At 49.6% G+C, this 13,448-nt stretch overlaps 2 protein-coding genes and 1 long non-coding RNA gene across 10 annotated transcripts in view; 1 reads left to right on the top strand and 2 right to left on the bottom strand.

Moving 5' to 3' along the window:
• LOC101063024 (disco-interacting protein 2 homolog C) overlaps positions 1-2,515 on the top strand; it is a 58,019-nt gene extending 55,504 nt beyond the window's left edge. For all 7 annotated transcript variants that reach the window (XM_029831079.1, XM_029831080.1, XM_029831081.1 and 4 more), the window contains 3 exons: positions 277-451; positions 560-683; positions 1,547-2,515. In XM_029831079.1, coding sequence (XP_029686939.1) covers positions 277-451; positions 560-683; positions 1,547-1,799 — 552 coding nt within the window. In that variant the 3' untranslated portion in view covers positions 1,800-2,515. The remainder of the gene's footprint in view (positions 1-276; positions 452-559; positions 684-1,546) is intronic.
• LOC115247957 (uncharacterized) lies at positions 218-3,889 on the bottom strand. 2 transcript variants are annotated; one of them, XR_003887012.1, is made up of 3 exons: positions 3,666-3,878; positions 2,920-3,057; positions 218-1,822 (listed from the first exon to the last, which is right to left on the bottom strand). It is a non-coding gene; the product is annotated as an uncharacterized lncRNA (long non-coding RNA). The 2 variants fall into 2 exon arrangements; XR_003887011.1 differs by having other exon boundaries at positions 2,920-3,889.
• A 149-nt stretch (positions 3,890-4,038) lies between these two features.
• Positions 4,039-13,444, bottom strand: zmynd11 (zinc finger, MYND-type containing 11). Its single transcript, XM_029831087.1, is given in 23 exon segments — positions 4,039-7,090; positions 7,093-7,115; positions 7,118-7,145; positions 7,263-7,451; positions 7,527-7,541; positions 7,543-7,622; positions 7,625-7,742; positions 7,744-7,806; positions 7,885-7,959; positions 8,225-8,386; positions 8,388-8,502; positions 8,583-8,701; positions 8,822-8,891; positions 8,986-9,010; positions 9,013-9,045; positions 9,190-9,277; positions 9,352-9,444; positions 9,523-9,600; positions 9,793-9,954; positions 11,812-11,891; positions 11,894-11,970; positions 12,343-12,479; positions 13,103-13,444. Coding segments are annotated over 22 exon segments (1,878 nt in total). The 5' UTR covers positions 12,459-12,479; positions 13,103-13,444; the 3' UTR covers positions 4,039-7,021.
• Positions 13,445-13,448: the final 4 nt, after the last annotated feature.

Here is a 13,448-nt window from a genome sequence, read left to right as displayed (position 1 = left end):
GAATCTGATTGGCTGAACTGGTGGGGAATTGTTGCTCCGTAGGTTAAACTCACCTGTTGGTGTTACCAGTTCTCACCACGAGGGGGAGACAAACACGCACCTGGTTATTAAACTGCTGCTGACAGTAAATGTTGACACCAAGCAGCAAAAATGGCTTCCTGTTGTTGCTGGAGCTACATTTTCAGGAAAAGAACTGACACGAAATCTCCATGTTTATCCTGTTGAAGTTTATTCAGAAGCAAACAGCCTTAAGTACGTGCGCGCATGTGTTTGTAGATCTGGGTCCACAGTGGCCACAACGCCAGCGGCTACTTCACCGTTTACGGCGATGAGGCGCTACAGTCGGACCACTTCTGCTCCAGGCTCAGCTTCGGAGACACGCAGACTGTCTGGGCTCGGACCGGATACCTGGGCTTCCTCCGCAGGACCGAGCTGACGGACGCCAGTGGAGGTGAGGACGGCGTAACACAGCGACCTGCTGCATCTTAATGTTGAGTCCAGGATGTCCCCCTGGTGGCTGGCTGCAGCAGTGCCTCAGACGTCTGTTGACTGTGTGCAGAACGACACGACGCTCTGTACGTGGTCGGGGCCCTGGAGGAAGCCATGGAGCTGAGAGGGATGCGATACCATCCCATCGACATCGAGACCTCCGTCATCAGGACGCACAAAAGCATCACGGAGTGGTGAGACACTTGGACACACTGCCCGTCCTCTCCCTGCCCCTCCTCGTTTGTCTCCTCCCCTCCATCTACTCCTCTTTCATCACTGTCTTCACTCCACACATCTCTTTCCTTTCATCTCCCCTCCTCTGTACTGCTCCATTCTCTATCCCTCTCACAGTCCCACCTGGGGGCTTCTTGCTGCGAGGCAACAGTGTTAACCACCACACCACCGTGCCACCACCATCCTTATCATTCCACTCAACTCTCCCTCTAGTGGCCCTTTCCTCTGTCTTCCTCCCTCCTCTTATGTCTTCATTGTCCAATGTCTGTCTCTCTCCTCCCTTTTCTTTATCTCTCCTGTCTGTCCATCCCCTCATTCTGTTGCTCCCCTCTCTTATCTCCTATTGTCGCTCTTCCTCTCCCCCCTCATGTGTTTCAGTGTCTCCTCATTTTCCCATCTATCTACTCCTCTTTCATCGCTGTCTTCACATCTCTTTCCTTTCCCCTCCTCTGTGCTGCTCCATTCTCTATCCCTCTCCCAGTCCCAACCGGGGATCGAACCCGGGGCCTTCTTGCTGTGAGGCAACAGTGCTAACCACCACGCCACCATCCTTAACTCATTCCACTCAACTCAACTCTCCCTCTAGTGGCCCGTTCCGCTCCCTCCCTCCCCTTATCTTACATCTTCATTGTCCAATGTCTGTCCATCCCCTCATTCTGTTGCTCCCCTCTTATCTCTGATCGTCTCTCGTCCTGTCCCTCTCCGTCCATGTCTACTCTCCTTTCTCCTCTCTCTTCCTGTCATATGTCCCTCTCCTCATCCCTCTTCTCCCACAAACCTGTGAGGTGCTGACAGGAAGTAATGTTTCTTCTCTTTCCTCTAGTGCTGTGTTCACCTGGACCAACCTGCTGGTGGTGGTGGTGGAGCTGGACGGCTCAGAACAGGAGGCCCTGGACCTGGTCCCCCTGGTCACTAACGTGGTTCTGGAGGAACACTACCTGATCGTAGGTGTGGTGGTCGTGGTCGACATCGGCGTCATCCCCATCAACTCCCGTGGTGAGAAGCAGCGCATGCATTTGAGGGACGGATTCCTAGCTGACCAGCTGGATCCCATCTATGTGGCCTACAACATGTGACCTGAAGGACGGCGCTCCTGGGGCTGGAAAAGAAATAAAAAGAGGTGGATCAGTGGGACAGGAAGTGCAGAGGTTTTTCTCCCTGTGAGGTCATTTCCTGGTGGCAGCAGTTGACACGTAGCCTGAGACGAAAGCTTCACCAATATTTCTATTGAATGTTTACCTAAAGTGGCACTTGTGCAGCAACAGAGGACAATCGTTAGCTTAGCATGGTGGAAGCGTCAGCGGTGTGGCTCATTTTGTATTCTCCAGTGAAGTATCTTGTTTTGGCTTCGATTTGTATTTTAGGCTCTTTTCTTAGAAAGAAATTGTATGATGTCAGAACGGTGCGGTTGTGATCACAGCGACCCTTCAGATTTTCTTTGAGGTACGACACATTTAACATTTTTAACTCGGGACGCGTCCATCTCAGCAGGAAATCCGTGTGCTAAACTAACATCTGCAGCCTTTTATTTTTACGTACAAACATGCTTCAATGAAGCACAGCGACAAATTCATATCATGTAAGTATGTACAAAAATAAACTGACTTAATTTATTTTGTTTCTCCTTTAAAAGTATATTACAAGATGTTCAGGAATGTGTGCTCTTGAATATTTGTTGATATAAAAACTTTACAAAAGTATATCTGGAGGAGAACACGCTCAAGTGTTTTCTGAAAATAGAAATGTTTGATGATGGAATATATGAGACGATTAAAGGATTTAGAACAGATGATGTCCTGCGTGATGGTCAAAAACTTTTTTTTTTACTGCACAAGTTCTGAACTATAACAGCTAAACTGGTGTAATGAAAAACATGTTTTATCAAAAGTACCTTTTATCTCGTACAGAGCGTGTTTGAGTGGAAACCACTAGTTTCAGTTTAACACTAAAATACACAAATTACATGGTTAATGCAGCCAGTACTTATTTAAAAAGGGTTCAGTTCTGATTTCCAAAGGGTTCAGTTCTGATTTCCAAAAGTTTTCAGATGTATAAAACTGAAAATAGGATTTAAATTAATTGCTAATTTTGTAGTTTGTTGCCAACAGTTTACCTTAACTAAATTTAAAATTACAACCACCACCAGTTGGATCAGAAATCATCTTCAGAACAAAGGAATAAAGATCGAATTTGTACCTGAAAGTCTCCATCTCAGAAGCGTCACCCGAGAATCTTTATCCGGAACGTCAGAAAAGCTCCGAAGTTTCCACACGGACAATCGGGCCTCGGACCGTGACGTTACAACAGGAAACAGGAAGTACCATTAAGGCCCGCCTGAAAAAAAGATCGACACTTCAGCATTAATCAGAAAAATGTTTCTCCTAGTTTGAAAATCCTTGATTTTATAGTCTATCAATAAACAGATATTTTAACAACCCTGCCAAAACTATTTGTCAACACGGTCAGCAGAAATTTTTAAAAACTCGGGACGAGACGGATGTCGGTTTAATTGCATCAGTTAACCAGAAAGCGGATGTGATGGAAATAAAATCAACTACCGCGATATTCCTGCACATAAATCGGCGTTAATTTGGAAATTACCGGTCGTCTAAAACTCTCAAACACCTGAAAAACGTCAACAAACCCAACGAAAAGTTACGTGCAAAAGTCGACTTGATCTAAATGTAAAAAAAAAAAAAAACATTCAAGTGAATCAGACGTCTTTTAAAATTGGACGAAAAGATACTTTTTTTCCTTCATTTTTGTTGAGTAACATTTTACATGCCAGATAAAACGACGTGTCTCCCCCTGCTGGACATTTCCCCCACTCTTCCCGTTTATAGGCGATCAAATAAATATCAACTTTTTAATCTGGACAACACTGAACAGGATCGAGCAAACGGTGCCCCTTCACAAAACTACGGAAGTATAAATAGCCTTACCTCAGTTTAAGGATTGCCATCTGGGATTTTCCAGAACCAGCGTCCTGATTACAGCTGTCAGTCTCTAGAACTGTAACAGTTCTATTCTGTCATCATCCAGAGTAATCAGATTACTGCTTCAGGAAAAACACTTGCCGCATCCGAGTGGAGCAGGTGAAAAAGTTGTGTCACATTCCTCACAACTGGAAACTGAGACATTCCTCAGATGTCCCATATTTTTGTCGATTCGTGTCCATTTAATGTTTAAAAGAATTCTGGGCACACCAAAAATCTCATCTTGATGAATTAAAAAAAAGGACTTAACGTTGGAAACCAGAACAGCTTATTACATTTCTTAACTATTCTGAATTTGAATTCAAGAGACACAAACAGGTGAGCTTATTGATACATTTATTTCCTCCATGTTAGCACATAGAATATATTTATATACATATTGCTAGCTAAAGCATCAAAAATGACAAGAGCATATAAAAATGTTAAACCACAATTAATAGTTTACATATGGACAGAAGATGAGAGGAGGTGAAGAGTTTCACACAGAAATACTCTGTAAGCACGCGCAGGACGTGATGTAGTGCTGTGTGGAGGACCGAAGAGTTCCATTAATGCAGAGAACTTTCCTCAAACTTGGAAAAGAGTCAGCAGAAGATCAGGAAAGTCGTCCTGTTGCGTTACTCTGAAGTGCAACTGGAGAGAAAGATCTAAGAACAGCCGTGGATAAACACACCTTTTACTCATGCAGCTAAAAATCCGAGGACACAAACTGGAATGATGGAAACATTTCCAGAAACTTTCACACCAAAATCATCACGGCTGGATGGACGAATATAAAAATGGTTCTGCGATGAGATCGCTGTTGGTTTCCATCGGCAGAAGCTCGTTTCTACCAAGGTGACGCGAAACTGAGTCTCAGCCACTTAAAACTCTGAAGTTTGGAATAAAAACTTCCAAATCGGATCAGATCAGATCATTGAGCTCCACAGTGACCTGCTGGTCAGAAGTCTGGGCCACCCTTCTGCTACAAAACCCGTCCCACATCCTCCGATTAGGTCTGTCGGGTTTTAGTCACGTGTCGATCATTAAAGGCACAACAGCGAAACGTCTCTGGCTCCGCGGGTCCACAGGTGACCCCCCAGGGTTTCTGGCTCCAGAACTGCTCACAATCTCTGCTCATCACGCACTATTTTCTCTTTCATCACTTTGGCAGAAACCAGCTTCCCAACGATGACTTCAAAACACAAACTGATCGCCGTGGCAACAGAGGCTGATGATATAAAAGCAGAGTTTATTTACAGAGTCCACGGAGGGAGGGGGGGGTTATTTACACGTAGTGCAATGATGAGTAAAAGGAGGGGGGGTGCGGTTTAACTGGAGAGCTGGGACCAAACTTCTGCTTTCACACATCGGATCTAAAAACATGAGAAGTCTAACACAGATGCAGCGCTGCATTTACCTACAGAGGCGTGAAAACAAAAGTGACGACACCTGAACACACCGCTGCCACTTCGGCGACGCGGTCATTACCCAGAATTCACTGCACGCTCAACGATAATGAAAGCGGACGGCTGCACGAGTCCTGGTACAAATGAAAACACTGGACTGAAACATGCATGGTCAACATCGCCCAATGACATTCACGACTTTAGAAAGCCAGATCTTAAAAATAATATCAAAAAACAACATCTACACCTGCTGTCTGTGGCTGCCGCGGTTGCTGAGCAACGGGAGGGGCCCTGGTGTGACTAGAGGGTCAGGAAGGAAGCGCTCTTCGTGTAACCACTTCTTGTTCTGAGATGTCTCAGATTAATCCAGGAGCTAAACACACGTCAATAATAAAAACAAACTGTTTCCTAAATCCATCCTGTTTGGTCAATACCATGAAGTCTCAGTATTTTAGGATAAAATCCACAGAGATGATTAATTTAGTGTAAAAGACTGTTTAAGAAGCTGACAGGCGAAGCCCCGACACAGTTGGTCCGTCCGTCCCCACCAGCCAGGCTCCGGATGAAGATGAAGAAACTCCCAGCATGCACGAAGCTTCGCGAAGGTGAGAAAGAAAAAGGGCACCGACCACCAACAGAGCAGAGATTCATCAACGTCGCACAGCTGGAGGCTGAAAAAAGTCTCCAAACGTCACAATGACAACAAAGTCTGGAAAAAACCGTGGAGAGTAAAGAGGAGCGAGGGAAGCGAGGGCGCCGCCTCCAGGAGCTTCGGGACGGTTTTAGCAATAATACAAGCGGCGGAAAATGAAGTCAGCAAAAACCAAAGTCAGATCACAGAACTTTGGAGATGCAACCGAAACACTGCTGTACATGTACGATTCATAAGACACTTTATAAAGATCCAGAAATGTAAATTCAGTCATTAGCTTCTCGTCAGATTCAGAACCAAAGAGCTGCAGCAGGTGGACCACCTACGGAAGCCTGGAGGGGTCACATGACCCAAACAAGAGATGTACAGACCTAACTGCACATGTGTATCAATTTAAAAATTTCAATCCTCAAATTGAGGAAGCTAAGATAGGTGAACTTTTAAAAAGTTACAGGTTGCTAGGCAACAGGACTGACCAAACCAAAATAAAAATCACTGTTCAGAACAGTCACTTAGTTCATGCTCTGCTGAACAAATGGGGATTCATCCGCCACCCAAAATGGTTCCGAGTGGATGTTGTAATCTCAGACAGGAAGTCAGGAACGCTGAAACCTTCAGTTTAAAAGGTGAGAGGACGTTTCACCGGTGGGGGGTGGGGGGGGGGTGCACCTCAGCTGTCCTAATATGCACTGAAGTCCTCAAAGATGGGCCATTCTGAACCCCTTCAAAAGGGGTTCATCGATTCCTAAACTAGATTAAAGTGACTGAATTTTCATTTTTGGGGTGAATGGATGATGACCCTCAGGGGGTGGAGAACAGGAACTTCCCACCAAGTTTACAGTCGTTTTAAAAAAGCCCCCACGCGTGTGCAGAGTAGCGTCCACTACAGCCACAACGATGTTCACGCTGGGGAAGGTTTCGTTTGCCGGCGTCTCTTAAGGCCGACCTCGTGGACCCTGTGACCCTTTCAGGTAGAAGTTTCAAAGGTGCTTCCAGGTTTCTAAGCAAATTTCCGGGTTATCGAACGAGTCTGGACATTCGTCCGCGATTAAAACATTTTCTCAACGAAGAAAACAAAGACCACAAATCATCGTCAGAGATGAACGCAGAATTCAAAACCTCGCCTACGTTACGAAAAGAAATTTAAAAATGGGTCCAAAATTTTAAGTAAGTGTATTAAGAAGCGGAAGTGTGTGTTGATGTTGACACTGACTGAGGGCGGAGCCAAGGGCGAGCTGTGGCTGAGGGGGGCGGGGGCCGGCTCATCTCTTCCTGCGGCAGGTGCGTTTGTGGTCGGCGTGCCAGTGTTCCTGCTGACACTTGATGGAGCAGAGTAGGAGGTGTTCCAGCAGCAGGGTACATGGCCTCCTCCTCACAGTTATAACACTGCAACACAGCGGCACCAACCCGACATCAGGACGCTTCCACCTCGCGGTTACCACCCGCGGAAGGTGTCAATCAGAAACACCAAAGATGTGGAAGATCAAAGCTCTGCAGCCTGACTCACCACTGCTTCTTCCTGGTTGGGAGGTGAGCTGTTTGTGTTGGGCCACCAGCTTTCTTCACCTCCTCCACCAGCTCTTCTTTACACTTCTCCATCACCTGTTTGCACTTCCGCTCCATCTCGTCCTGAGCGCCCGCCACCGCCTTACTGACCGCCTGACGTTTCTCCTCCTCCATCTCTGCCCGGAGCTGAGGGAAGAGCGGAGGTGTTTTTATAGCCGACCATAGTTAAACCAGCTGAGTGAAGATGAGATAATCGGGGACCTTCTCCAGGGCCTCCCCGGACCACCCGCTCCGTCTCCCGCTTGTTGTCGGCCTTCATCATCTCCTTGGGACGGTCGTTGAAGACCTTGGTGTACTCTCGTGACACATGTTTGGCAGCCCGTCGCTGCTGGTCTGCGTGCTGCGGTTGCAGCGTGCGCGGCGAGCTTCCGTTGGCCTCTTGGTCTGCGTTGACACCGACAGCTTCTCCCGGCTGCTGCGGCGCCAATGAAACGGGGATCTCCTGGCTGGAGCTCACCGCCTCCATCTCGGGCTCCGGGTCCTGACGAAGGGCAACAAGATGGAAGTGAATTTCCTTTCAACTGGAATCAAGACGCGAGACACGAAAAGTTGAACTCACGCTGGCTTCTTCTTTGGGTTCGACCATCTGAGAGCGGCGGCTCTTCTTCGCCTTTGGCTCCTGGTTGCCCTTGAGCTGGAAACAACCAGTGCAGAGATCAGAACGCTGAGATAGCTCAGAGTTGAATGTTTCAGCATGAACATAAACATGTTATTTTCTGCTGTTTCTATGAAATAGGAACTATAACGCGTTTTTATCCAATTATGCGCCAGGCCACCAGGGGGCGCCACTAACTTCCCTCCGATGACAACGTGTGCTGTGTGCTTACTCGAGTTTATCAGTAGAAACTGCTCCACAAAGCTCAGAACCCCCCTGATGCTGACACACTTACATGCCGCACCTGTTCGTTGCTGGTGGACGAGATGCTGGACTCGGCTTCGTCGGTCCGCTCCAGTCTGTCCGTCCTCCCGCCGCCCTCCTGCGGCGGCCGCTGGCTTTGACTGTGTTGGTGTGGCGTGCTGCCGTCGTCCATCTTTGTTTTCCAGAAGCGTCCCTCTCGCAGGGAAGCGCTGGTACACCTCCAGCTCCTCGCAGGCCTTCTTCCAAGCCGTGCTCCGCTTCACCGCAGCTGCTGGACGCTGACCTGATGTCCTGGATGTTTCTGCAGGGATCCAGGCTCTGTAGAAGAGGGGGGGGGGGCGATTAGAAATAAAACCAGCAGGTCTCTAGACAGTGCTGGAGCCGTCAGCTCTGCTGACCGTTGGTGCTGATGTCCAAAGAAGCGAACGTCCACCTGGTTGTCCTCCCGCTGTAGGACTTTGGCCGGCCAGTAACCAAACCCTTTCATCTTGGCCCACACCAGGTCGTGGGTCGGCACCTGCCCAGGTGATAAAATAAACACACAGATAATGGAACTCATAGTTTCCTTCAACTGAGACAATGTCATTCAGACCGAAGCCCTGGACTGAACGAGTGTTTCTGATTGGCTGCAACTCACGCAGGGGAAACAGAACCAGTTGTCCGGCCGAGCGTTCGACAGGTAGAAGCAGTTCTTGCACAACAGCAAACTCGTTCAGACTGAGAGAGGACGCGACGGGGGAAGACAAGAAAAGAAGGTGAGCGTCGGTCTGCAGATCGGCGCGCGAGGAGACGGTTCCCGGCGTTACCTCGTGACACGTGTCGCTGAGAGCAGCCGTGCGATCTCCGCCTGGTCACTGTGGACTGAAACACACACAAAACGGCGCAAAACGGGCCGATTTGAAACGTCCGACAGCAGAAACACACTCAGACCACCAGGAAAGTGAGACAACTGGACGTCCAGGTTACCCACCAACACTCCACAACCATACACGCGTGTGAACCCACCTCCGTACAAGATGGCCGTGTTGTGAAGGATCAGCTGAGCGTCGGCTTTGAACTCGTCAAAGTTCTTGTAGTTTCCTTCAGAAAGGTTCTGAGGGAGAAGCACAGGTGAGGTCAGCGGTGCGTTTCGAGCGCAGCCGTTGGGGTTCCTGGAGTGACGGATACCTCGTGGATGTTCGAGACGTCCAGCGCCGTGTGGATCAGCCGTTTGTACATGGGGTGTTTAGTGTCTTTGCCTTTCTTGTTCAGGTCCACGGCCTGCAAACAGGTCCAACCTGCTTCTGAGTTTTGTCTCCTTTGCCTACGTGAAGCTCAAACATGACACAAGCATCTCACCCGCTCCTTCATACGCTGGACTATGAAGCGCAGATATTTAGCCATCTCCTGTTTGTTCAGGTTCTTCTTTTTACTTCCCTGCACACGGAGAAAACACAACATTGAGAATCAGAGCAGCTCAGGCTCTGAATAAGAACATTAGCACCCTTCAGTTGCAGCCACTGGCGCCTGTTGCCCGTGGCGACAGCGGTTTCTGTCCTCACAGCTTTAAGAATGTGGGTCTGAGGTAAAGGGAAACAGCAGGAAGACGAGAAGTTCCCGAGCACCTACCCTGCAGACCACACACTGCCAGGGGGACCCTCCGTCTCTGGGCTTGAACTCCTCCGACAGACACTTGAGGTGATAAACCCGGAAGCAGTTGTCACACGGGAGGACGTCGCCCGGCAGGTGACACTCGAAGCAGTACCAGTCATGACTCTCGGCCTCCCACTCCTGCCGAGACACAGCACAGAACAAGTCTGGGTGACCCCCCCTCGACCCGCCGACCACAGAGGGGGGGGGGGGACCAGAGCGATGGCGCTCCGACGGTTTTGTGGCTGACTGAACATCAAAGGAGCGACGCTTTTGTTCCCGGGAATCTTTCACCAGCAACATCAAAGTCCGAGTGTCTCCAAGTTAAAAGCAAAACTGGAGGAAATGGACCTGGTGTCACAAACGACTCCAGTGTCGGAGCATCAGAACAAGCTCAAGAAAATAAAGCTGAGCAGCAACAGAACCCACTGGGCCCGACCAGCTCATCTGAGATCATCTGGTACCGAAGAACCGCCAGGCTGCTCCATCAGCCCAAACTGGCCAATATTAACATACTGATTCATGTTTCAAATGACAATTATAAATAAACGAATAATAAATGAAGATAAGTTTCAGAAGCTGCGGTTCCGTGATGGCCCGACCCTGTCTGGAGCTGGACCAGAACCGTCCCACAGACGGTCTGAATGAGTAAAGCTCAACAGAAACATCATTTTATTAGAAAAGAACCCAAAGCATCAACTTTAAGTCTCTTCCTCCTGTGGATCCGCCCACCCAGCTCCGACCTGCAGCTCAACAGGACCGAAGGTCCAAACAGCGTTTGGACTTTTTACTCAGGAACGCTGAGAAACGCCAACAAACCCGAACCAGGAACAGTCACACACACGAGGCCAAACCAACACATCACATCTGCTATCATGCATCAACGTCACGAGAACCTGCTGCTTGGATTCAACTGGAAATTCCCAAGGAATCTGTGGGCGAATCTGGATTCAATCCCGCCCGACTCCTGGCAGCACGTTGCAAACTTTGGAACTTAACCAATCGGATCTGGAGAATTTAGGCGGAAAAAGCTGCATTGGTCGGCTGGACTTGATCCAAACCCCCCCCAGCCAAACTGCCCCCCCGAGTGGCCGAGAACCTGGAAGAGTCAGTCAGCCGAGTAACAGCAGGAACCACACACAACACACACACACACACACACACACCACACACAACACACACACACGAGGAGCGGGACCGTTTCCTCGCCTCCGCCCGGGCTCATCGGCGACACGAGGAACAGGCGGAGCTACGCATGCCTCATCTTCTGGAAGAACTACAACTACAAGATACTACACAGGCTCGATACCAACCTTCAGCCGCAGCAGCACGGCTGTTCACCAGTGTGATGGTTGATCGATGGGATTGTAGTGGTAGTAAGGGGGGGGGGCGTCGCCCAGGAGGGCGTGTGAGCACGCTAGTGCACGTCCTGCATGATGAGTAGCGAGCACCGCCACCAGGTTCAGCCACACGCAGGCGCAGCAACGACAGCGACGTTAGCTTGATGCTAACAGGGAGGGTTCAGTCGGACCGGCGAGCGTGCTGCTGGTGGCGGGACCGATGCTCACAGGATTGTAGTGTGTGTTGGGGGGGGACCCCGAAAATAACGATGCCGCTCTTACCTTGCTTCCCTCGGCTTTCGGCTCCTGTGATTACAATTGATTCAGAGAGCAGTGTTTAAAAAAAGCGGCGGCTAAAACCAGCTCAGCTCCCGCACCGTGGCGGCCTAATGGGCCCCACGGGCCGGGACTGAGCATTGTGTGATGACGACAAAACTTCAGGGATCTTCTCAGAACCCCTTTCAAGGGTGACCGGTCTTAAACCAGGCCAGCATGAAGGGGACCTCTGACTAACCGCACTAACGCTGATGTCTAGAATCGAGTCAAAGCTGAAACTAGGAGTTCTAACAGACGGAATTCAGATTTACCTCTATCACACTTGCTCAGTTGGGCGGTTCTGGTGTGGTTCTGGTGTGGTTCTGGTGTGACGGGAACGTACCATCTCATCGCCGGGCAGCCAGTATCCTTCCTGCTCGATGCCGGCCTTGGAGCCCTTGCAGCCGACGGTCAGCGTCTCACCACGAGGCCGTCCTTGACGGCCAGCTCAGCTGCCGGGCCGTCTCCTTGGGGTGCAATGCCAAACACCCGGCTCAGGTACCTGCGCAGGTGGAGGGGAGGGAGGCAGCGTGAACGCGCGCGCCCCCTTCTGTTTATAAAGTGGTTACTGCAAGCCCATTGTAAATTTTAAAAACTGTATAAAGACGGGCCCATCAGTCCCGATTTAAAATAACCATTAAGCTAAATTGTGGTCATGGTAATTACTTGAATTCTTTGAGGAGATGAAATTCCCTCTGAGAGACAGAGATTTATTCATCCTCCTGCTTCGACTGATCAGCAAAGGTGTTTGGCCAACAGCAGGAGGGCTGCTATGCCCTTGCTGGGGGTTGCCATGACACAGCCAGTATTCTCGTCAGGAACGTCGTAGCGAGCGAGGGTCAAAATCAAGGAGTCGGACGCGGTCAGACTCACGTTGGAGATTCGGTCCATGTTGGCGATTTGTTTCTGGTTCCGGATGACCTCGATGGCCGCCCACACGTACTGGACACCTTGGGGTTCGGCCTGCCTCTTCTTCATCACACGTGACATGATTCTCCTTATTCATCACAACTGGGAGAACACAGCAGACCAGTTGGGGAGTAAAACGTAACACGCCCTTTCAAATAAGAGCAGGGCAGTTGAGAGCAGAGCAGCGGAGGGAAACGCTCCTGCTGAGCCGCACACCTTCAGCATCCCCGGGAGTTTGTTATTTACTATATTAACAAGCATCATCTCCATTTTAAGGGTCTTTATGGTCGCTGTTCCTGGTGAGTTTCTTCTGCAGCAGACGTGTAAAAACGGCTTGCACTGCATCTCGTTCCCAGACTCGTCCTGCGTCCACTCGCATCAAGTGTCAAAGGAAGACAAAAGCAAAGCTGTTGAGAGCTCCGAAAAGGTTCAGAACAATATCGTTCGGCTTGGCCCGGCACTCCTCAAATGAGCGAAGAATTTAAATCCGATTTTGCTCGGTCCTCTCTCCGGACATCCAATGAAACCTGAGGTGTCACGTTGGAGTCCAAAATTAAAGCAGCGACACGGAAGATTAGTAGTGGCTTTTGGGCCACTTGTGACCGAAAGCAGAGCTTTATATTCCACTTAGGGATGTGAACTCAACTTTGCACGTTGGCAGACCACAAACATTATCGAATTTTCACAACAGTCAGAATCTTTGCCACATGGGCCCCAAATTCCACCTCTAAATTTAGCTTCCCGCTCAAGTTGGTGGCAGCAGAACTTTCATCTCCACCAGGGTTTCCGTGATCTCATCCTCCGGCTGCAGATCCGCGTCCTCCTCATGCATCTGCGGGGACAGCATGGTGGACGTGAACGCGTCCTCCGTCCACGTGTGGACAGTACCTGTCCTCTGGGGACAGGACGCCTCTGCACGGCTGCAGGCAATCATGCAAGGTGTGCAACGCCGCAGGCCAATCAGAGGGTCGGCGAGGACCCATCTAATCAAACCTAATTCATCCACCGCGTTTTGATGGCGACAGAAAATATTGGTGGTTCCAAAAAGCTTCGCTGGGTCTTCATATCGTG

This window comes from Takifugu rubripes, chromosome 22 (assembly GCF_901000725.2).
Source record: "Takifugu rubripes chromosome 22, fTakRub1.2, whole genome shotgun sequence".
NCBI lineage: Eukaryota > Metazoa > Chordata > Actinopteri > Tetraodontiformes > Tetraodontidae > Takifugu > Takifugu rubripes.
Note: the sequence above shows the minus strand (reverse complement) of the source record. Positions and strands in the feature narration are given on the sequence as shown.